We start from the raw sequence: 21,940 nt of genomic DNA on the forward strand, positions 1-21,940 counted from the left end.
TGTAATAATTTCACTGTAAATGACCATTATTATGTAAATCGAGGCAGAACCAAATTGTCACTTCAATAAAAGAAGCTTGAAGGAAATCACTGCTGCATTGTGGTATGTACTGTATAAAATAAGGCCTAGTTATAGTCGCGACGTGCCGGTGTTGCACATCAGAAATAGCAGATCGCCAAGTGAGCTTATGGATCGGCTATTTTCTATGTGCGACACGATCAGGCGTATGGATTTTCAGCCGTCCCCCCACCCCACCACACGCAATGATATCAGAGACATGGGTAATGTATAAAGTTAAAGATTTATTTCTATAGGCATACACTGTACATAACAATAGATTACTGTTTTTGTTTCACTCATCTCTGTTCAGAAAAGATCTCATGTGAAATTGGACTTTCGTGTTTTGATAAATGTAAGGTTGAGTACAGAGAAGACCTGGATGCAGTAAAAAACAAAAAAAGACATGTGAAAACCAATCAGATTATGTGGGGGCACTTTAATATTTGGTCAAATGCTTAATTTAGCTATTTCCCAAGCTCATAACCTTACAATGGTTACCTTCAACACAGCTCTGCTTCTTAAACAACACATCCACACTGTAACAACCTTCTGTGTGGAATCATTTGGCACTTAGAAGATTTATTAAAGGAACAGAAGACTCATTCATATATATAGTGTAGTTTCTTTGAAGTTCAATGACTTTAAGATCATGTAAACACGATGGTAAAGTCTAGATGTAAATGTACATTGCTTTGCGTACCAGTGGCACAGGTTAAATTGTAAAATAAAATGAGGAATGAGATCTCTCCACCACCAACTACAATTTACATTCAGTCAGTCGGTTTCTCGTCCGGTTGCCTATTATTATATATATATATATTTCTTTTTTGTTGTTGTTGTTGTTGCAGAACATTGATATCATAAATGCACGGTTAAAGTATTTCACCATTAGCGTAGATGCTAGCCACAGTACAGGTTCACACACAGAGCTTGACTGGAGCATACAGAAACTCTAGAACCCAGGGCTAGTGCCAGTTGAGCCGAGAAGATGGCATCTTCTGAGGGACAGTAAAGCCTAATCTATGTTTTGTTGTATGACTGTGTTGCCCACTGAAAATAATGCATTGTGTTGCTTTTAATAATAATGATTTTATTTTAAGCGAGCAACATGATCGTACATCTTTAAATTAGGCTTTAGGGTAACATCACGTGATAATGTTATTCCATAGAGCGGCATTGGACTGAAACTAATACTCTTGGCATGTTTTAATGGTCTGTTCATCCAAGAGAAAACACATGCACTGTATTTCACTGTTAGGTACAATGTAAAAGCTTGCGTTACATACTGAGAGGTAAAAAACAGAAGCCTGGCTATAAATACAGTAACTAAACCACTGAGAGAGTACCACACAGTACCTCTTTGCTTTGACAGAATGAAAACAAAAAAACAGACTGGTGTGATTCTCTTGGGTCTGATAAGCAATATTGACAAACAGTAGGTAGATTATTGCCATTCTAAAATTGTTTAGTATTCATAAGCTTGGCGGGTGGTTTTGTACAGTTAAAGCCTCAGTGTTTTCATTTATCCATTTGTAACTCAGAGAGTGTAAAAATAACACGTTTCGGTCCTCTGATGGTCTGAGGACCGAAACGTCCGCTCACCTTTTTCACTTTCGTAATTAAAAAATATATATTTTTGCATTCCAAAGAGCCTTGACGTCCTTTTTTCAGTGTGTGAGCCTTTTCTCATTTGAGGATGCTGGCCTCCTTGCACCTGAATGTAACTTTTGGTAAGCCTTAAGCCTTAAGTCTAGAGTGCAAAACCTTCCTGCCTTACACACTCTCAGAGTAAAATGAATATTGAGGATTTTACTGTACTGCATAGGGGTGGATGAAAGTATACAATGAGGATGTTCTGAGGAGGTGTTAACAATGTTTGCAGAGCAGTAATATGTACCACCAACAGGGGTGGAACTTTATATGTTAGGAAGTGCAGCAGCGCGGGCCAAGTCAGTAACTGTTCATAGATGCCCATAGGCCAGACTATAGGGAGGGGCAGAAGCTTTAGCGGATGGCAGAGATGTTCAGGAAGGGTTACTGTAGTGTAACAGGTGGAGCTAAGTCATCCCTCAAGTACCTCCCTCTCTATCCCCACGTATTTCAGAGCATCGGCTAGGCTGTATCTGTAAGAGGAAGACATAAAGCGAAGGGCATTGTTGTCATGATGCATCGTTGTAAAAAATACTGTACACTGATCTATTACCAACAGGTTAGATTATTATAATGACCTCTTTGCTTGACTACCTACAAGGATTGTTGGAATTCTCCAGCTCATACAAAATGATGAAGACAGAGTGCTAACCATGACAAAAAGAACTGAACAGATCATTTCAGTGGCTCCCGCTACACAACAGAATGTATTCATTAAAAAAAAAATTTCAGAAAACTCAGGATTTAGAGGGCGTTTTTAGAATCGGCCTCAGGTCTAAATGGGTTAAATGACATTTTCATTAATGTGAATGTGGATGAGTGGCATTTTAAATACTTCCTGTAGATGGGTGGGTGGGAGGTTAGTATATTTTTGCTACTTTGGTGTATTTTGCTACTATTGTTGTATTTTAATGTGAAGTGCATTGAGTTTGCACCTGCGTGCAATACAACTAAAACTGACATGATTTGTAGACACTAATGGAACACATTCTTCTCTGATGACTATAAATGATGACTGATTCAAGCTGAGAGGAAGTCAGGTGTAATAGGGAGTAAACTAAACCCTCTGAACATGTTAAGCATGTTAAGGCTCCGATTTTCCTACCTGTAGTCAAAGAAGAGCTCCTCTCCTGGAAGGATAGCCCGTTTGGCAAAGATCCCAATGCGGTGGTCTCCATTCACCATCACCACTAGAAGAACAGCAGCAAACCCATTCCACAACAATCTACTCAGCTCAAATGAAGTATTGTGTTTATTACTACAGTACATACAGTACTAGCTTTCTATTATTGTATCAAAGTGGTATCTTACCCTTTGCGTAACAGTTGGGATTCACCGAATGGTTTGCAAAGCGTATTTTGTTCCCTTTTCGCGTGGCGTCCACAACAAAATCTATTGAGTTACACGGATGACATATGAATAAATCTACTGTATAACTAGATGTGGTCAGTTATTATCACAGAGGAAGGGAGAGAAACACTTACCATTGTTCAAGTTGAAAAGGAAGCTGGACATGTATTTATCATAGATCCTGCCACGCCGATCAGCTTCATCCTGGGAGATTAACTACACACACACACACACACACACACACACACACACACACACACACACACACACACACACACACACACACACACACACACACACACACACACACACACACACACACACTGTTGTAGCTGTTGCAAAATGGAAAAAGGTGCCAGGTTCACAGCTGGCACATTTTCTAAGTGGCAATATGCTGGAGTCTGCTCACACTAGACTAGAGTGATAGATAATTCCAACCAGAAATGTGATTTCATGCCACTGGTTTAGGGTTTGAGTCAAGTACGATAGCAAGTTTCTAGTTGTGCTGTTCATGAAATGATTAGCCCTGCCCACTAGCCATTAGGTTAGAGAGGGTTAAGTTTACACATTGGTTTGGTGGTTTGATTAATTAATTGTATGTTAATAATGAATTGCATTTTTATAGCGCTTTTCCAAGTGCTCAAAGCGCTTTACAATGGTTCATTCATTCATACAGGTGGGGGACATTGGGAGGTTAAGCAGTTATTATGGTTCAGTTTACGCATGGATAGGTGTAGTGTGGTTAAGGTAAGGGTAAGGATGAGGGGGTGGCATTCGTGCATTGCACTGAGAGCAGTTGAACAAAAGAAAATTAACCCATTCTTGGGGCAGAGAATAGATGAATACTTCAATCCACCATCATGCACCAACCATGTGCTGCAGCAAGGACCAACTGGTTTGAGTTGACTAAATGTACTTTAATACCTCTCCACAGTATTCTGAGATGAACTCGTTCTTTTGAACTGCCTCTTTGATGAAGGTGCCCCAGCCAGCGACATCTGAGGGTGCCAATAGGAGGTGCTGAAATACAGTAGGTCAGATGTATATAAGGTTAGAAGAAATGTCCTCAAAACAGGACGTTTGAGCAGGATTCAGACAGGCTGCTCGTGGACAAGACGTTTAAGCGTCTTAGTGACCTATTGTACCTTTTTAAGTCCCCTCTGGATGCTGCAGTTCTTACAAGAGACCATCTTGCTCTCCCAATGGTCTGCAGCGCCGCAGGTCATGCACAGATCTGGGTCACACTCCCTCACAGCCAGATAGCAGGGACACTGCTTTGTGTTGCATTGAGTCTTACACCTGCACCCTGGGAAGCGGTTCTGGCCTAGATAACAATTATACATAGTATTATAACTCAGACAGATAGAGTACCGAGAAGTGGCAGTGGCCTTTTAAAAATGACATGCTGCAACGCAGATACATAACACTCCTGATGACGTGGCAGCCCGGAAAACGATTTGGATGAATAATTCTCTCTCTAAACTGCAATTGCAGTTTGCACACAGAGAGGCTCAGTGGCTGAAAAACCACAGAGAAATATCATCAATCAGGGACCTCTGCTGGCAGCTATGCTGAAATACAGCTCTGCAGAACAGAGCGCAACGCCCTCTGGCCAGATAGATGGAGAGAACTAGCAAGAACTTAACTGCCGCTACAGCAGACCACGGTGGAGAAAATAGCCCATATCAAGGGCAGCAGGAAGTATTTGTCTTCTCTGCCATCATAATTACACATCCCTTTGCCTTGTTTGTGTGCCGTATCGGTGGGTGTGCGTGCGGCTGCGTATATATCACGGAGCATTGTTAAGCCACAGCTGTCTGACTCATAGTAATGGTGTGGATGATGCTGTATCTCGGGCACGGAGCCTCTGTCACGTCCCTTTGATTTCTCTCCAAGTCTTTAGTGCACACACATGTAACACCGTGGGCTGCTTCCTGTCTGGCTCTAGCTCTCCTCAGCTACGGGAAAAGACATGAAAAAGAGGAAAAGGGCGGGGAAGGAGATGGTGATTCATCTTTTAACCCATTAATACCTGGAACGCATCTGTGTCACTTTTAGATTTCTTTAGGCTATTCAAAAATAGCAGATATACAAGCTCATAGCGCGGCACCGAGTGCCGCGCTACGAGCTTGTAGATCTGCTATTTTTGAAAAATCGTGAAAAAATATTCTTTAGATTTTTTTCAAAAAACTGTTAGGATTTAGATTTTTTTTTACGAATCGCCTCAGGTCTTAATGGGTTAAATAGAAACTAAAAAGGTATGTCCATCTAGGCCAAAATATTCTCCTCAACTCTCTCCCTTTCTCTGTCGCTGGCAAGAAGTCTTTCCTGTCGCTGGCAAAAAAATGCATTCCTCCGCCATGTGGCCATTTCTAAAAGTGACGTTCTGGCTCATTCCTGCCATGATGAATGCCTCGGCACGCTGTGAACGTGCCTCTGTGTCAAACAGACGCCCACTCTCTGTGCCAGAGGACAGTCTCTCTGTGTGCTGGGTGACCACAGTCAGAGCGCTGCAGCAGGATCACTTTCCATTCTGCCGCCTCGCTCTATTGTGGCCTGGCGACACAGAGTGCTGGGTGTCCAGAGAGAGAGACAGAGCTCTCAGTGGAAACAACGTCTGCATCACCTTTCCACTGACACGTTCATCTGACTCTACACAGTAAAATCCCAGAGTTAATTTAACTCCTAATAGTGTACAAATGAAACCTTCCATTGCTCCATTTGTACACTCTTCAGAGTTAAATCAACACTAAGGATGTTACTGTGTAACGCTATACTGTCTGTGCTTCAAAGTGTGTGTGTGTGTGTGTGTGTGTGTGTGTGTGTGTGTGTGTGAGAGAGAGAGAGAGAGAGAGAGAGAGAGAGAGAGAGAGAGAGAGAGAGAGAGAGAGAGAGAGAGAGAGAGAGAGAGACACACACAGAGAGACAGACAGAGAGACAGACAGAGAGAGAGACACACACAATGAGAGAGAGAGAGAGAGAGAGAGAGAGAGAGAGAGAGAGAGAGAGAGAGAGAGAGAGACATAGGTGAGTGAGTGAAAGGTGACACTCACACTCGTGCTCGCACTGGCAGAACTTCTCACAGAAATTCTGGGTCATCACACACGGGCAGGAGCTGTCACATGGATGATCTGGGTGGTCACATGGCTGGTAGTTGTACACCTGATTGGATGAGTTATCTGGAGCAGTAGTGCATGAAATAATCGTAAGTCTTTTGATAAGGCACAATATAAGGTGCATGGTCTTTCAAAGGGCCGGATAGCAGTACATGTTATGTGAACATACCTCTCTTTAGTTGATTCTTGGCCCATAATCTATCACATCAGAAAGAAGAAAACAGATGAAGAGGTTATAAATCTTACTGTCTATCTCAGCTGTAAACAACTACAATATTACTGCTCCTTGAGTGGTTTATTCAGCAAACGTTCAACCACAAAGCATGAAGAATACCCCGTTTGAAATATTGCTAAATAAACCGCTAATGGAGGATTAAGCTTGTGTGTGGATATTCCATTGTCCTCAAATGCTCTCTGCACCACTTTGACATCATGCCACGATGAGGGCTAGAGTGGAATAAATTATTTATATGTTTATAATAATCTTGCCTTCCCTTTCTTTTCTTCTTTTGGGGAGCGACCCCTCCACCCTCCAAAGGAACATGATGGATCAGGATTTCTTTTGAGGCAAATTCATATACCTATGAAGACAAATTCATATACCTATGAAGACAAATTCATATACCTATGAATACAAATTCATATACCAATGAAGACAAATTCATATACCTATGAAGACAAATTCATATACCTATGAAGACAAATTCATATACCTATGAAGACAAATTCATATACCTATGAAGAAAGCATGTGACAAATTGTAATGTAACTGTGATGTAACGGTAGTCTAGCCTGGTAAACCCTCCCTCCGGAAATCTCATTTCCATTTGATTTCAGGAGTGAGTCTGGCCTGATCCGCCTTTCTGCAATATTGGCTGTGCTGGAGTTGGGCGGGAGTAATACCGTTGACTGACAACCCCTTCAGCCAATGATAATTTTTCCCCTTCAGCCAATCAGCAGTTCACCAGTCTAATGTGACGCAACGGGACTTTTGAGACAGCCATGCCCAAAATGGGTTGCCTTATTCGGATACATGGGTGTCACTGCCCGCCCCTACCGGTTCTCTAAATTTTTATTTTTAAATAGGCTCTGTCATGATTAATTGACCACATATATGAAGTTAAACAACTAAATTCTATCCAAACAATATCTTATAAGTAAATTCCGTGCCTCAAAATAGAAGTTAGAGAGCTTTTTGAAGTAAAAAAATAGCGGAGAATATAGCGGACAAGAAAAAGATGGCTGCCGTTCGTGTTTTGGGCTCACTCGAACTCGCCACCTGATTGGCCAACGTAAGCTGTCAATCACAGAACAATGAGCGACGACGCTGATAGGCTCGTCCGTTTGGCGTACACAGCCAATATTGCAGAAAGGCGGATCAGGCCAGACTCACTCCAGGAATCAAATAGAAATGAGATAACGTATTGTCACATCAGCAGGATGTGACATAGAAAATCCTGCCCCCACCTCTCCTGTCAAAACTCCACTGCTGCTGCCAGAGGAACACACACACGCACGTACGCATGCACACACACGCACATGCTCGTGCACACACACACACGCACGCACACGCACACACACACACACACACACACACACACACACACACACACACACACACACACACACACACACACACACACACCCTGCCCACTTCTGTCTGCCAAAGAACTGATTTGGCTTCTTTCCTGGGACACACAGACACATAACGCTGCAGCTGGTTTCAGCATTTCCACTCTCAGTCAAACAGAAGGCGCGGCCATGTGAAGGACAGCCGGCTTCTGCCAGTCATGGAACAGAGTCCTGACCAATCACATCGCACGGAGGGAGAGGAATATGGCTAGAATGTTAAAGGACAAATCTAGCCTTATCGTGTGTATGCAGCACTGCCATGTTGTCTGCCTTTTGGACGGGTCTCATAATGTGCATTGTGTCTGTGCAAATCGTTGCTGTCGGGTGGAAATGTCCAAAATCATTACTTTTCAGGAAATTAAAGATCTTTGTTTAGATAGATAGATCCAATGTCGTTATTATTTAGTCACAAGCTCTTGTTAATACTTTTCATTGTTTGAATATTCATAAAACCCACAGATCAGCCAAAATAGCGGCGTGTTCTGAGCTTGTAGATCAGCCATTTTCGTTACTTTTGCGTGACTCTTGTTCGACAAAGTAGGGCATTAATTTACAGGAAAACATAAAAGGTTTAAATACGGAGATACAAGGGTTCTGGTAGACAGCGATGACATCTAAAGAAGTTCTGAGTTGTAATTTGAGATCGCGTGGCTGTAATATGTTTCCTCTAATTCTCCTGCCTATACAACATCCATGTGACGTTCACTTGACGTAAGGACAGGGGTTTCGAACTCCACAGGGACCGTCCCAGGCCAAGACATATGTGTGTATCGTGAGGGAGTGGGAAACACGTAACATCTGGTAAGTATCTTAATTTATAGTGCCACATGCCGTTCTGCCTGTAGTCACTCCAATTACTCACACCATAAAAACCACAGGCAACGGATGCATGCGTTGCGACACTCGCGCTGACGCAAAGAAGACGCCACATTTTGGCAAAACAGGTATGGTGTGAATTTGTAAACTTCATAGCTAAAACATTACGTGTCGGTTTTAGGAAAATACATTTTATTACTATAGCATTCAATATTTCACTTGGAAAAGTACAACACATGTTGTTTAATTTGCCTTTTGTCATTTTTTTTACGGCGGGGCTCTGAAATTTCAGATTTCTTGTGTAAGTCGCTTTGGATAAAAGCGTCTGCTAAATGACTGTAATGTAATGTAATGTAATGTGCACACTGTCACCAGGCTCAATACCACTACTTCTTGTTCACATATTATATTCTATGCATTTTTAAATGCCGTTGTTGGGCACCGGCCTACTCGGGAACGATGCAATTCTGGAACGATGCAAGTTGGTAAAGCATGCCTGTGTCTGTGTCCCTTTAATGCCCATATGGAGTTCTGTGTCATGCATGCCTAAAAATCGAGGCCAGTATGACGTCATATTGATGTCATCAGCGTAGTCCATAAATGGGGATTTGCGGGTTAATCGATATTGAAATATTGTTCAATGTGTCTTATATATACTGTATATCTCTGCTGTCCGGCAGGAACCAGCTAACTCCAAAATGTTCATTTTTCAGGAAATGAAAAAAAGTGGAGTTAGGAGGTTTTGTTCATCATTGATAAGAACAGCTGAATGGACCTCCAAGCTCACAATGAGGTTGGAGTTCAAAATGGGGTGGAGCCTGGAGTCAGCTAAACCAGCTAACTCCGGTGGACTTCGCTGGTTTAGCAGAAAATTTGAGGATCCAATGGAGTTAGCTGGTTTTGTCAGAAGCGCTTTTTAATGCTTTTCATTGGTTCAATATTGTTTTTACCAACACACAGACGTAAAGGGTGTTCAATGGCCCTGATTTATGGAAGAAAATGCAAATGCGTCAAAATGGAGTTAGCTGGTTCCTGCCGGACAGCAACGAGTCCTCAATGTAACATTTTGGTATCATCTGCTTACAGTGTGCAAGGGAACAGCTCGTAGAAAGACAATCACCTCTTTACAGCTCTTGGTGCCGATGAGGCGAGCGATGGAGCAGAAGTTGTTGAAGTAGGTACCAATCAGCACCCTGAACAGAGACTGCTCAGCTCCACTCCACTGGACCAGGACTTCAGCCTGCTGCTCGGCCTCTTCCTCCACTGGACGCAGCTTAGTGGGAGTCTGACTGCGCGAGGTCTCCTCTGTCATGAACACACACACACACACACACACACACACACACACACACACACACACACCGACACACACACACACACACACACACACACACACACACACACACACACACACACACACGTCCTTACTATACTTTTGAGGACATTATTAATGCAATTTTTGTATTTATTTTTTTAAGTCTATTTCTCAAATTCTACTATACTTGTGAGGACATCTGTCCCTCGCAATACAAGTACACACACACACACACACACACGCACGGCGCACACGCACGCACGCACAGGCTCACACAGGGCCATTGGAAGTTCGCGTTAGCTTGACGGATATTTGACACTTGCGTTCATACACCCACTGTTCAAGGCAGATCAGTGAATGTTGCTTGGCAACAGGATGAAATGCAGCACTGCTGTATTGCGACACGGTTCTGTCCTGAGAATGCTTCTATACGTGTGTTCAGCAATCTGTTTTCCTTACAAGGGAGAGGTTCTGCTGAGTCACTGACCAAATGTCAGCAGTTTTCTAATTGGGGGGTCTGTAGTGACTTACAGTGAGGCCTGTTTGGTACAAAGAACATAACAGAAGGGGGAGAGAGGAAGAAGGGGATAAACAGCCACAGGAGAGTGCTCTTATTTCCCTCTCCCTCTGCTCTCCACACGAGAATGTCAAAAGAAAGAAACGAAGCTCAAAGGAGGGCCTGAGGGAAGGGAATGTTTGTTTTGGGGCTGGAGCCTGCTAAACTGATGGTTGGCTTATTTTGTTTGGAGGGTGAGAGTGAATGGTGAGCTGAGACGGAGGAGCAGAAACAAAGTCAAGCTCAGAAAGTGTTTTCAAACTGTCATCTCAAGCCAAATTTCTCTTTTCTGAAGTGCTCTAGTCAGTTATTTGAGTTTACGCCATTATAACAGATGCGGTGGAGGTTTACTGTAAATGATGCATCCACTACTTAGTCATACAGTACACTGACACACTCAAATAAATATGCAGTACAGACTGATTTACAGTATACAGCTGTACTGCATGCATAGAGGATTTGTCATGATTCTAACTTACGGTAGGTAGATACACCACAATGGAGATGTGTTATCCTTGACCGTTTCAATTAATGTATTTGTCGACGGATATGGAAAGTGGCAGCCACGTAGCATACGTTAAGAAAACTTAAGTAAACCAGCTATTGAGCTGCTGTGAAATTAATCAAGATTGAGCAACTGACCTCACCTAAACTTTTATCAGAAACAGTTTTCCTGGACCGTGAACTAGGTAATTTTGAGAAATAGCAAAGTGTGGTTGCCCCATCACGCGTTGTGTGTTGCAGCCGTTGTGACCAGAGGAATCCGTGGGAAAAAATTGCATTTCCACAACATAACGCATTGTTCAACTTTTTTTGCACTCTAGTGGTCCCTCAAAATTTAATTAGAATTTGGGGTTGATTGGATGTTGTGTTCATAATTGATGGTGTTATTCATTTGTCAAATACTAGGCCCTCCCAAATGTTTTGGAAGCCAATAAAAGCTAAACAAGATTAGTTCGCCTACCTGAGGAGGAGGCGGTCTCGTGGTCGCTGTCACCCTCCTTGCCTCCATCCTCAGCAGAACCTGATGGTCCAGAGCAACTGGAGCTTGGGGCGCGGGGTTGTTTCCGCCTCCGGCGAGACTTCTGCGATTGTAACATACTCCGATCTGCTAACTCTTTAGCCCCTTTCTTCAGAGGAGAAATACAAGAAGGACCGGTAAAGAAATTAAAGAACCATTGAAAAGAAAAAAGACGCATTAATGAGCGCTACAATGACTAGAAAACAAGAATGAAACAGCGTTTGGTAAACGAGGGGCTTGGTGCACACCTGCAGCAGGAAACAGTCCAGGCCACAGGGTTCCGTCTCTATGCGGATTTCTTTGCTCTTCCTTTTGTAAACATTGGGGGTGGCGTGGAAAGCTTCAGTAACAGAAAGAGACATTCTTTCATTATGCAACAGTACAATAAAGTAACCAGGAAAAACAAATACAGTAGGATGTTAAGAGGAGGAATGGAGAGAAGTTAAATAAAACCACACCCAATAGGGGGGGGGGGGGAATACTAATGAAAGAGAAATCAATTGACGGAGGAGTGATTACGGTGGAGGAAGCAGTCGTATTTGAAGCAACGTCTGCAGAAGAGCGTGTGGAAGGAGTGCAATGCCTGCTCTCGTTGCACAGACTTGGCAAAGGGTCCGTCCATGTTGGGGGTGCAGAGGGGAGGCAACTTCACCGGGCTGGGGGGCTCCAGGAGGTTCTTGTATCTGTGGAGTGGTGGCAGAGTGGTCGCAATGAAGCAATATGGCATGAGAACCCATGCTATATCATGAATTATTGTTGAGAAGGATGAGGCCGCACAACTCTTAGCCACGATGCAAATAATTATTAAAAGGTACAGGAAACGAACGTTTCAACAAAAGTCTTCCTCAGGATTTTGAATGAATGCATATCATGAATTATTGTCACAGCTAGGGGATCTTAGGCGCGCCACAAAGCGGAGCGGATTTGAGTGCCATTTCACTTTTATAAAATGATTATTACGTACAGTATACTGCAAACTGTAAGGATTCACAAAATAAACACACAAAAACCGGAGTTAAATGTTTTCTTACTGGGGTGTCCTTCCACTGAGTTCATTATATTTTCTACTTATACCTTGTGATGCCTTTACGCATTCGGACCCACAACATCTTCTATCATTATCTAATGGATGATACCCAGCTGAATAATGCTACACATGTTCCTCTCTGAGAGCTCTGTACATTTAAAAAGTCCCTGTTATATTAAGTATGCACCTGGAGGTGTGAGAAATGGAAACTGTAAAGAACTCTCCTTTGACTTTCAGTGTGTTCATTTGAGGGGGAATTTGGAAGAGGTTGTCAATAGCTCTTTCAGATGCTGATGCCACTGCTCCCTTTGAGTGAGCATTATTACTTTCTCCCCAAGAGCTCATGTCTCCATGGTGAATACTAAGCAACAGTCCCTTCAGCATGCACATAGATGCCCAGTTTCACTGCACTTGTCTTACTTCTCCTTCAGTTCCTCCATGGTGCCCTTGTAGGGGAACATTGAGGCGATAGCTGTAAATATCTTATCGTGTGGGATCTTCTTACTGCTGGACAAATCCCTCACTGTGGTTGTCGGAGACAGAAAGAAAAGACAGTGAACAATGAGAGTTAGTTATCCAGGTCATTCAATCTTCTACAAGCAGCAGGTGTTTATTCCTTCACAAGTGTGAGCTGTTTCCCATAATGCACCATGCCAGTTGACTGTCTGTGCATGTTGTAGCCGACCCTGAAATCTCATCAGTATGATGTCTGGATGTATAATGTCACTATGAATATTAGGGTACACACATACTGTAAAGATCATCGTTGGACTGTACATAGTATCCTTTACTAGTGTAAAGCCTGATTTTGACTTATTGCCCACCAGTGTCACACTCAAAAATAGCTGATGTACAAGCATACAACATGGTGCGGTGCGACACATTGTGAGCTTATAGATCGTTATTTTCAATGTGCGACACTGGCTCACGTCTAAGTATTAATCCTGCATAATCCTGACAATAGCTGAGTCCCAAGGTTGCACATGTCTCTCACTCTTTACTTGTTGTGTGAGTGTTGTATACGGCCTAGTTTCCCATAAAGCATTGCTGCAACAGGTCAATAGGTTCTGTAATTAGAGCCAGGCCATATCAGTGTCATGGACAAACAGGTTCCCTCACACACTGTCCCCAAACTGGGACACAGGGACCTAAAGTAAACAATGCCCGTGCCAACGCTGCTGTGGTCTGTGACAGCCAGGGTAACCTCCTGGCACCAGCACAGTGTAACATGGAGACCAGTGACGATGACATTCAAACTTTGACCAGTTCTCTTGCAGAAATAGTGCAGGAATCTACACACACATACAGCATCAAAGATCCCTTTTATATCCACCCGCAGCTACAGTACAAAACACCAGCTGTTACAACGCACCTTCATTAGTATTCCTCCTCTTCCTCTTGAAGAAGGCTATGGGCCCCGCTTTGGTCTCCTCCGAGCCGTCCGACGACCTCATCACCCTCTCCTCGTCTTTCTTCTCCGCGTCCTCCTGTCCAGGCTCTTCCTCCGCCTCGTCCTCGTCCTCATCCTCCTGGTCCGAGTACTGGCTCAGAGCCTCCACCAGCTCCTTAAAGATCTCATCGTTGATGAACCCCCCACCTGGGACACACAGAAAAAACAGCTGACAACGCGTCATCCCCCAGACCAGTGGTTCTCAAACATTTTCATGTCAAGGACCTCCAAATGTATTTGGCAACGGACCCCATCCGAAAAGATTTAGAGCCATGGATCCCCATAAGAGTATATTTGAGTATTTTTTACACCTTTTCAAAAAACCCACTTTTCAAACCACTGCCCCCGACAACAATGCGTTTATTTTTTCTCTACCTCCCTCCCAGGACTGGAGGGCATGTGAGAGAATGACGTCAAGTCCATCATCAACATCCAACTAAGATCTAACTCAATGGTTCCCAAACAGCATGCAGAGGCACACTGGTGTGCCATGAGACAAGTCCAGGTGTGCTTTGGGATTTTGTGACAACACATTATTATTGCAATATACACAACTATACAAACAATTATGATTTTTTTATTTACTATTATTTACTTTTTTTTTTTACTACTATATCAGTACTTTGTGCACACACTATCTGCTATTTGTCCTATGAATATGGGTGTGCCTTGAGATTTTGACTTGCCTTGGTGTGCCTTGGGCATGAAAAGTTTGAAAACCACTGATCTTAGGATTAATGCTGCAGTGACACAATGATCAGCATGTGCAACCAGCGCAGGTCAGAAATAATTGAGACATCAACGCAGCATGTTGAGTGTCACAGCACCTGGAATGCAGCCACACCATTGACCGTAAAAAAATATGGACAAAGTGATGTCATTGGTTTCTATAGACCGTAAATGAAGCCTATTTTTCAGCGATTTCAAATCCACCATCTCTCTATATCCGGTCCGAAATGCAACCGGAAATTAATGCTATTGGCTGCAACCGCAGCGAGGGTGGGTCTTTTTCGGTAGAACCAGTAGAAACCCTAGAAACATACCCTACTTTATCATGAATTTTTTAATTAACGGGACCATAATTTACTAAAGCATATCATGATGATTAAAGAAAAGACTTTAAACTAGCGATTGAAAACATAAAGTGTTTATGAAAATTGAAAAGGTTTACTAAGGTAATAAAATCAAGTGTAAAGTTCGCCCAAAACCTCATTGACTTCTACAGACATTATAATGTATTGCAAATGGAATAGCAACATCTGCTGGGCCATTAATAGGAACAGCAGGCTGAATGAGAAACCGGAAGTGAGCTTCAATTCCAGCTAAGGGGGTTTGCCCCTTGAGCCACACACACACCTCTGTCTCCATGGACACCGTCGTAGTTGTCAATGAGTTCCTCCAGGAAGGCTTCGTCCTGCTCCAGAACCTCGTCACCCATGTAGGGGATGTTGTGAAGGAACGTCTCATCCTCCACCTGCAGGAACAGATGGAGATGTGTGTGAGCAGGTGTGTGAGTGTGCACGTGCGCGCATGTGTGTGTGCGCGTGCGCACATGTGTGTGTGTGTGTGTGCGTCTCAATGTATGATTTGATGTTTAGGATTTCATTTCAGGGCCATTTGACGGAAGGTTAAAGTTTCTCCATCAATATATATTACTTTTATCCATTTGGACCATGGAGTCAGGTGACATAATACCAAGTGGCATGGTTGGAGTCCATGTTCTGTACTGCTATTGAAATGTTTGAAAGGGCTGAACACAGGTATGGTAAGCTACTGTTGCTATGAATAATGTACAATTCCATAACTTATGTTATTGCATTATTTCATTACAAATTGGCCAGGAATTCCCAGATTTCAGCTTAACTCAAATTTGTAGCAACACAGTAATTATACCATTACATACAGTAGCCTATTTTCTTTTTCAGCAGCATCCTGGTGAGTCAAACCACTTAATACACTGACCACATTACCACAATGTCATGGGTTCCAGTTTGGCTTAAGGACCTGTTTGCATGTCACCCAGCCACTATAAACTCACCTTTGTCTGTCTCTTAATTGTCCATTGTGAATAAATGTCACAAGTGTCTTAAAAAATAGCATTTCACGACTTAAACCCTCGCGTCACTATTATGGGCATGTCATAATAGGCAAACAATCTGCAAAGATTGATTTACAAGCTTGTAGATCGGCTATTGTCAGCGAAGTGATCTGGTGTAGAGGGGAAAAGGAGGGGGGCAAGGATAGACCCCTGAGGGACCTCGGTCAACGAAGCATATAGGGTTTAAGTGGGTGCAAATATATATATGATCTATTTCATACCATGAAGTTGTTCTGCAGAGGCGACCAAGAGTACATGAAGGGGATTCCAACCACCATCGAGAGGGGCTTCAGGGGAGTGCTCTGAGATTTGAATGCAGGGAAACCAAACTCCACCATACACATCTGTATCACAAAGAAAGAAGATGCAACACAGCAGAGCAATAACACAAATTATATTTTTGAAAAAAAGGCAATAACTGAATACAGATCATACTGGTCAGTTCCCCACAGTGACATTACATAATGGGTAGACCGTGCCAGCATCTGGGAACACAGAGATGCTCTTACACCCTATGGGCGTTTTTATAACTTTGAGACTTAAGTCTTATGTGCTGTTAGACCTCTGCAAGTCAGCACAATGTGGTTCATGGAATACAGATTGTCCCTGTGATATCGGTAGGAGAGCTCTCCCAGTAAGAGAACAGGGCGGAAAATCAAAGGCTGTAAAAGATGACTAGTGTTGTACTACTGGGGACTTTCCTCAAGACCGGCCGTTACAAATAAGCACAGTAATAGACAGGGTTACTAATGGAGCTGCACCAGCCAGGGAAGCTTCATGAACCAAGCCAGTCCTGCCAGTCTTGTCAGATTGTTAGTTGAGTCAGACAAGACAAGTTGACAGGATAGGATAATTGTAGTAGGTCTGTTATTTTCTCTCCCTCTCTCTCACCTTCTTGCCAGGCACAACTCCACTAGATGTAGACAGAGGAATGGACTGAATCCTGAGCTTGGACCACTCTGCATTCAAAGTGTTTGTCTGCTGTTCAATCTTTTGCCTGTTGGACATAAATAGGGCCTAGAAGAAAAAAAACACATATTGTAAGATGCTACATACACGTTATAATGTTATATACATGTTACGCACGCACGCACGTGCACGCGCGCGCGCACACACACACACACACACACACACACACACACACACACACACACACACACACACACACACACACACACACACACACACACACACACACACACACACACACACACACACACACATTCAAACACAAAGGCTGACCTTTAGATCAATTTCCATAAGCCTAAATTTAGAGCATATGAAAAGCAGACTGGCTCACCTTGACCTGCTCAGTTTTTTTAAGGCGTTTCAGTTGACGAAGGCGCATGTACTCAGACTTGACCCTCCTTCTCCACTCCTGTTGGCTGCGTGAGATGGTGTGAGAGACAGGCTCAGGTGCAGGGTCTGGGGGTGCAGGCGCCGGTGCCACTGCAGGAGCTGCCATGTCCTCCATGGCTCTGCAGAGGTGCAGGTGAGCTGAGGTGACAAAGCAGTGTGGGGGGTGAGTGCGTTTCGTTTAAGCCACAGAACCAATCTTTTTTTTCTTCTACAATTTGTTTCTTGTCCCAAAGGATGACAAAGTAACACATTTCCACCATGACAAGAGTTTTCCAAATTCCTTTTAAGTCACACTGTTTTCTCTTGTCTCCCTTAAATGTCTGACACACACACACACACACACACACACACACACACACACACTCTTGCCCTCTCTCTCTCTCTCTCTCTCTCAGTCTCTCTCTCTCTCTCTCTCTCTCTCTCTCTGAAACTTCACTGTTCACATCATGGTTCACATACATACAGTATCCACAGTATGTGCGTGTATTAGGACGACTGCCCCCCTGTGTTGGCAAAACAACATTGTGGTATATAGTCAACAAGCCATTACTATGATTTCGAAACCCTGCATGGCTATTAAAACGGTGTCTGTCAAAGATGGACTGCTATTCGCCATCTTTCATGGGGTCTTTCAAGTTCACAGACAAAATGAATACACAGGGGGAACCTGGGGGGAACCATCTCAAATTTAACAGCAGCAATAGCCTTCGTTTCCAAGCGCACACACACATATTGCACAGGAGAAGTGGGCGTGCCTCTTCTTCCTAAAAGCAAAAACGGAGCAGAAAAGTGCGTAGTACAGTTTTTCTGCATTTCTCAACCAACCTAATGCACACCTTCTCGTCCGTTTAATCTGAAACACACACAGTAGCCTACATAAAACCTGCAACGATCCATACTGAGCCTTTCCCTCTGGACAGATGAGTCGATGAGCTGCACAAGCTTCAGCCACGGCTATGATATGAAGTGCGTTTAAAAAAAAGCTGCAGTCTCATTGAAATAGGCAACGTATCCATTTATATTCGGTACTTTTAAGACCGTGCAGACAACATGGCTCGTTACTAAAGCTCAATTTGGTCAACATGTTATTCTCGTGGACGTGAATGCGTGTGTCGCAGTTACAAATACCTTATAATCCTCCTCGTGTCCTGACTCCTGCCGCCTATCTGCTGCTGCCACTAGAATCCGCAAGGCGATGGTATTAAACTCCCCTCAGTGATCAGATCCAATGCAATACAACGCTATCTCTCTGCTATCAGCTTGACGCAGATGTGATGATGTCCACACCGCAAGAAGCAGATCTGAGAATTCCTACGTTTTCTGTAAGCATGGTGAGATAGATTGTCGTTGTAGTAGTAGTAGTAAGGCTGCAATTAAAAGCTGCGCACTTATAGCATTGGTTCTTTGAGGCAGAGCGAGTGAAGGGTGACGTCTTTATTATGATGATCATAGCCTGGTTACCAGAGTAAGTAACGTCTTATGGGAGGAAAGTAGCGTGTGCTACAGCATGGGCATTTACACATCATGCACACAGATCTGATGATCTCGTGGTCCTCTTTACTGGAAACTAAAATCATAGCTTCGCCTCCTTGGATCAAGACTATAGATGTATTTTATCGAGTCTGACTTTTACTTTCGTATCTATGATAGTCTTGGCTCGCACCCCCAATGCGTCCTGCACTTTCACTAGTAAAGCCCGTACTTCTCCGTACATGTACAAATAAATATGTAATGGGTGCTTACCCGATTGCACCAAATGTTAACTCGCGGTCCGGAGTTTTTGTGCAATGTATTAGTCCGTATTTGTCAATAGATATGTGTTTTAATCCCGTCTGTGTCGGATTCTGTCGGAAGTTCCCTCAATGGGTGATAGTGACGGGGCGCATCCGGTGAAAGCCGGAATTATACTCCATGTATACAGGAAGTAAACGAGAGGGGGGAAAAAATGGCGTTCGGCCACAGACGGTATTAAAACACATATTTATTGAAAGATACGGACTAATACATTGCACAAAGACTCCGGACTGCTAGTTCACATTTGGGGTAACCGGGTAAGCACCTTATATATTTTTTTGTACATGTACGGAGAAGTACGGGCTTTACTGGTGAAAGTGCAGGACGTACTGGGGGGTGCTAGCCAAGACTATATCGTATATATAAAAATGTCAAAATCGATAAAATACATATATATGATAGTCTTGATCCAAGGCTAGGTTCGCACTAGCTGACTGTAGCCTATATTATTTTGCCTATATTACCACCTACCGATGGATTTTGTTTATTTTTTGTATTTTATCTTTAGCTCATAAATATAAACCAGGCAAACGTTCCATTATCGCCATGATATTTACCAAAAACATAGATACATGTTAATCAAATTATTGGTAACGTACACAACAATTTCTAACAGATGTAGCCCCAGACTATTATTTCCACATCATGTCCTGGTCTGGTCCTGGTATTGATGGACGGACTGTCACGGACAGACTCATTGCCAATGCCATCCTGATCCTCCTCCAGGCAGCAGAACGTTATTCCGTGCGTGTGTTTACTGGACGTACAGAACGCAGGGCCAAGTCATGCCCGATTCATACTTCGCCGCACGACGGTGTCGCTCGCGGCATCGAAAACAGCCGAGGTTGTGAGCTTGTTTTTCGGTCGCGCGGCATACATTTAGGCTTCACAATGTCCTCCAAATGCGCATGCGTCGACGACGTGTTAAAGCTAAAGCCCTCTGTTATTTTGCAAAACAGAGGGGCAGGCAGCCATTCCCTTTAACTCAACATCCAAAAAGTGTGCAAACGCAAACGACCTCTTATAATTTCTTGATAAGCTGATAAGCCTGAACCTCGTGGTATTATGAATTATGAATTGCAATAAACTCATAAAACCAATTAATTAATTAATTACAATTAAATGTCTTCATGCAGTGGAGTTGATTTTTTGTTGTTGTCGCCCTACAGTAGCTGATCTTTATCACACAAGATCTCCCATCACCAGGTTATTTAATGGAGCCAATTACTAATCCAAACAACAAGCCTTGCCAAGACTGGTATCTGCTTTCAAGACCAATTAGACCTACTCTGTTTCCTCTTGACAAATTTCCACAAAACATCTTCCACTTCCAGGCAGGCACAAATTCTATTCTTTTTACACACAAGATGGCAGTGTAAAGCTACTGTTGTATCCAGTGACACAGATTCTTGATTGGGAGATGTCTGTTCAGTCTATGTTACAGGGGTCTTCAACAGGGGGTCCGGTACCCCTAGGCGGTCCTCAGAGTTACCACGGGGGGGGGCCACCAAATCTTTGTGCAATAGGATATGTTTTACATTAACCAGTTGAACCCTATCATCCCTATTCTGAGTGGAACTTTAGCCAAAAATAGCCAATATGCAAGCCTGCATTTCCGGCTATTTTCAGCAAAGAGGTTTGGTGTAGAGGGAAAAAGAAGCAGACTAAGTACAGAATGAAGTATTGACGGTTTAAGTGGTTAAATACACTTGAATCCATCATACACTGATGACAGTGCTGTCAAACAAGTCTATGAAGCTATCTATGAAATCTATGAAAAAGTTTCATCTGCAACACAATTTCATACAATATGTAGTGGGGGTACCTACTTCATCTCTCTCTCGGCTAGGGGGTCCTTGGCCTGAGAAACGTTGAAGACCCCTGGTCTATGAAACCTGGCTTGGAATGATTGGTGTGACATACGCTGATGCTGCTGCCCTAACGTGGTTCAGTCCAGGCCAGGGTACGCAAGCCATCGCTTGGTACTTGACTTGGTGAGTGACACGGAACAGCACTGGTGGTGCAGTCAAGAGGGAGACTGATTCAAATAACTTTTGTTTCTCCACCAGGCTGCTCTGTTGCAGCACAGTAAAGCAGTAGTTCTCAAACTTTTTTTTGTCAAGGAGGACCCCCACGTTAAAATGTATTTGTCCACAGTCTGCAGACCCCCATCAGAAAATATTTTGTGCCAGCCAAGGCCTCCCATACAAAATATGTATTGCTAAAATATTTTTAAAATATTCCACACTTTTTTCAATACTTTTTGAAAATAGCCGATCTAGATAGAACGGATATTTATAATAAAATAGCCAATGTATCTAGGTTTAAAGTGATTAAACAGATTTTTATGCTATATTAGCAAATTTGGGCTGGGGACCCCTCAAACTTTTTCAAGGACCCCTGGGGGTCCCCAGACCCCTCTTTGAGAACCACTGCTGTAAAGGCCTGCTCATTCATTACCACTTGTCATCATTCTGTAGACATACGTCCAGTGAGGACAGTATCTCCTATTGATACAGCACGCCTGGCACGTACACATGGCTGTTTGAAGTAGCTAGGCCATGTTGATACATACTGGGACCTTAAAACAAAAGCAAACACGCAGGAAAGATAAGCCCGGGAGGGAGGCCTTATCAGAGGAAGCATTTTAATTATGTATAATGTAAACTGTGAGCGTTTGTCTTGGCATCTGACTT

General features: G+C 43.2%; 1 protein-coding gene across 5 annotated transcripts; it reads right to left on the reverse strand.

Moving 5' to 3' along the window:
* Nucleotides 1-476: 476 nt before the first annotated feature.
* Nucleotides 477-20,306, reverse strand: ezh1 (enhancer of zeste 1 polycomb repressive complex 2 subunit). Of its 5 annotated transcripts, XM_080447726.1 has the most exons (21): nt 19,844-20,306; nt 18,579-18,770; nt 17,392-17,588; nt 16,983-17,108; nt 16,313-16,435; nt 15,350-15,467; nt 13,916-14,140; nt 12,964-13,066; nt 12,036-12,199; nt 11,765-11,856; nt 11,460-11,625; nt 9,745-9,929; nt 6,666-6,757; nt 6,346-6,374; nt 6,114-6,239; nt 4,206-4,384; nt 3,985-4,080; nt 3,195-3,276; nt 3,022-3,102; nt 2,816-2,900; nt 477-2,183 (listed from the first exon to the last, which is right to left on the reverse strand). In XM_080447726.1, the coding sequence occupies exons 3-21, from the start codon at nt 17,563-17,565 to the stop codon at nt 2,123-2,125; spliced, it is 2,307 nt and encodes a 768-aa protein (XP_080303852.1). In that variant the 5' UTR covers nt 17,566-17,588; nt 18,579-18,770; nt 19,844-20,306; the 3' UTR covers nt 477-2,122. The 5 variants fall into 5 exon arrangements, with proteins under 5 accessions (XP_080303852.1, XP_080303854.1, XP_080303855.1 ...); XM_080447728.1 differs by lacking the exon at nt 18,579-18,770; XM_080447729.1 differs by lacking the exons at nt 18,579-18,770; nt 19,844-20,306 and adding an exon at nt 19,194-19,439.
* Between the last annotated feature and the right edge of the window lie 1,634 nt (nt 20,307-21,940).

The sequence above is a fragment of the Gymnoscopelus braueri genome (assembly GCF_963280865.1).
Source record: "Gymnoscopelus braueri genome assembly, chromosome: 13".
In the NCBI taxonomy this organism is placed as follows: Eukaryota; Metazoa; Chordata; class Actinopteri; order Myctophiformes; family Myctophidae; genus Gymnoscopelus; species Gymnoscopelus braueri.

Coding starts and splice junctions, on each gene's coding strand:
- ezh1 (XM_080447728.1), bottom strand. CDS start 17,565: ATGGAGGACATGGCAGCTCCTGCAGTGGCACCGGCGCCTGCACCCCCA. Junction 12,200..12,963: donor ATGGAGGAACTGAAGGAGAA/GTAAGACAAGTG, acceptor ACCACTCCACAG/ATACAAGAACCTCCTGGAGC. Junction 6,240..6,345: donor CAAGAATCAACTAAAGAGAG/GTATGTTCACAT, acceptor CTACTGCTCCAG/ATAACTCATCCAATCAGGTG.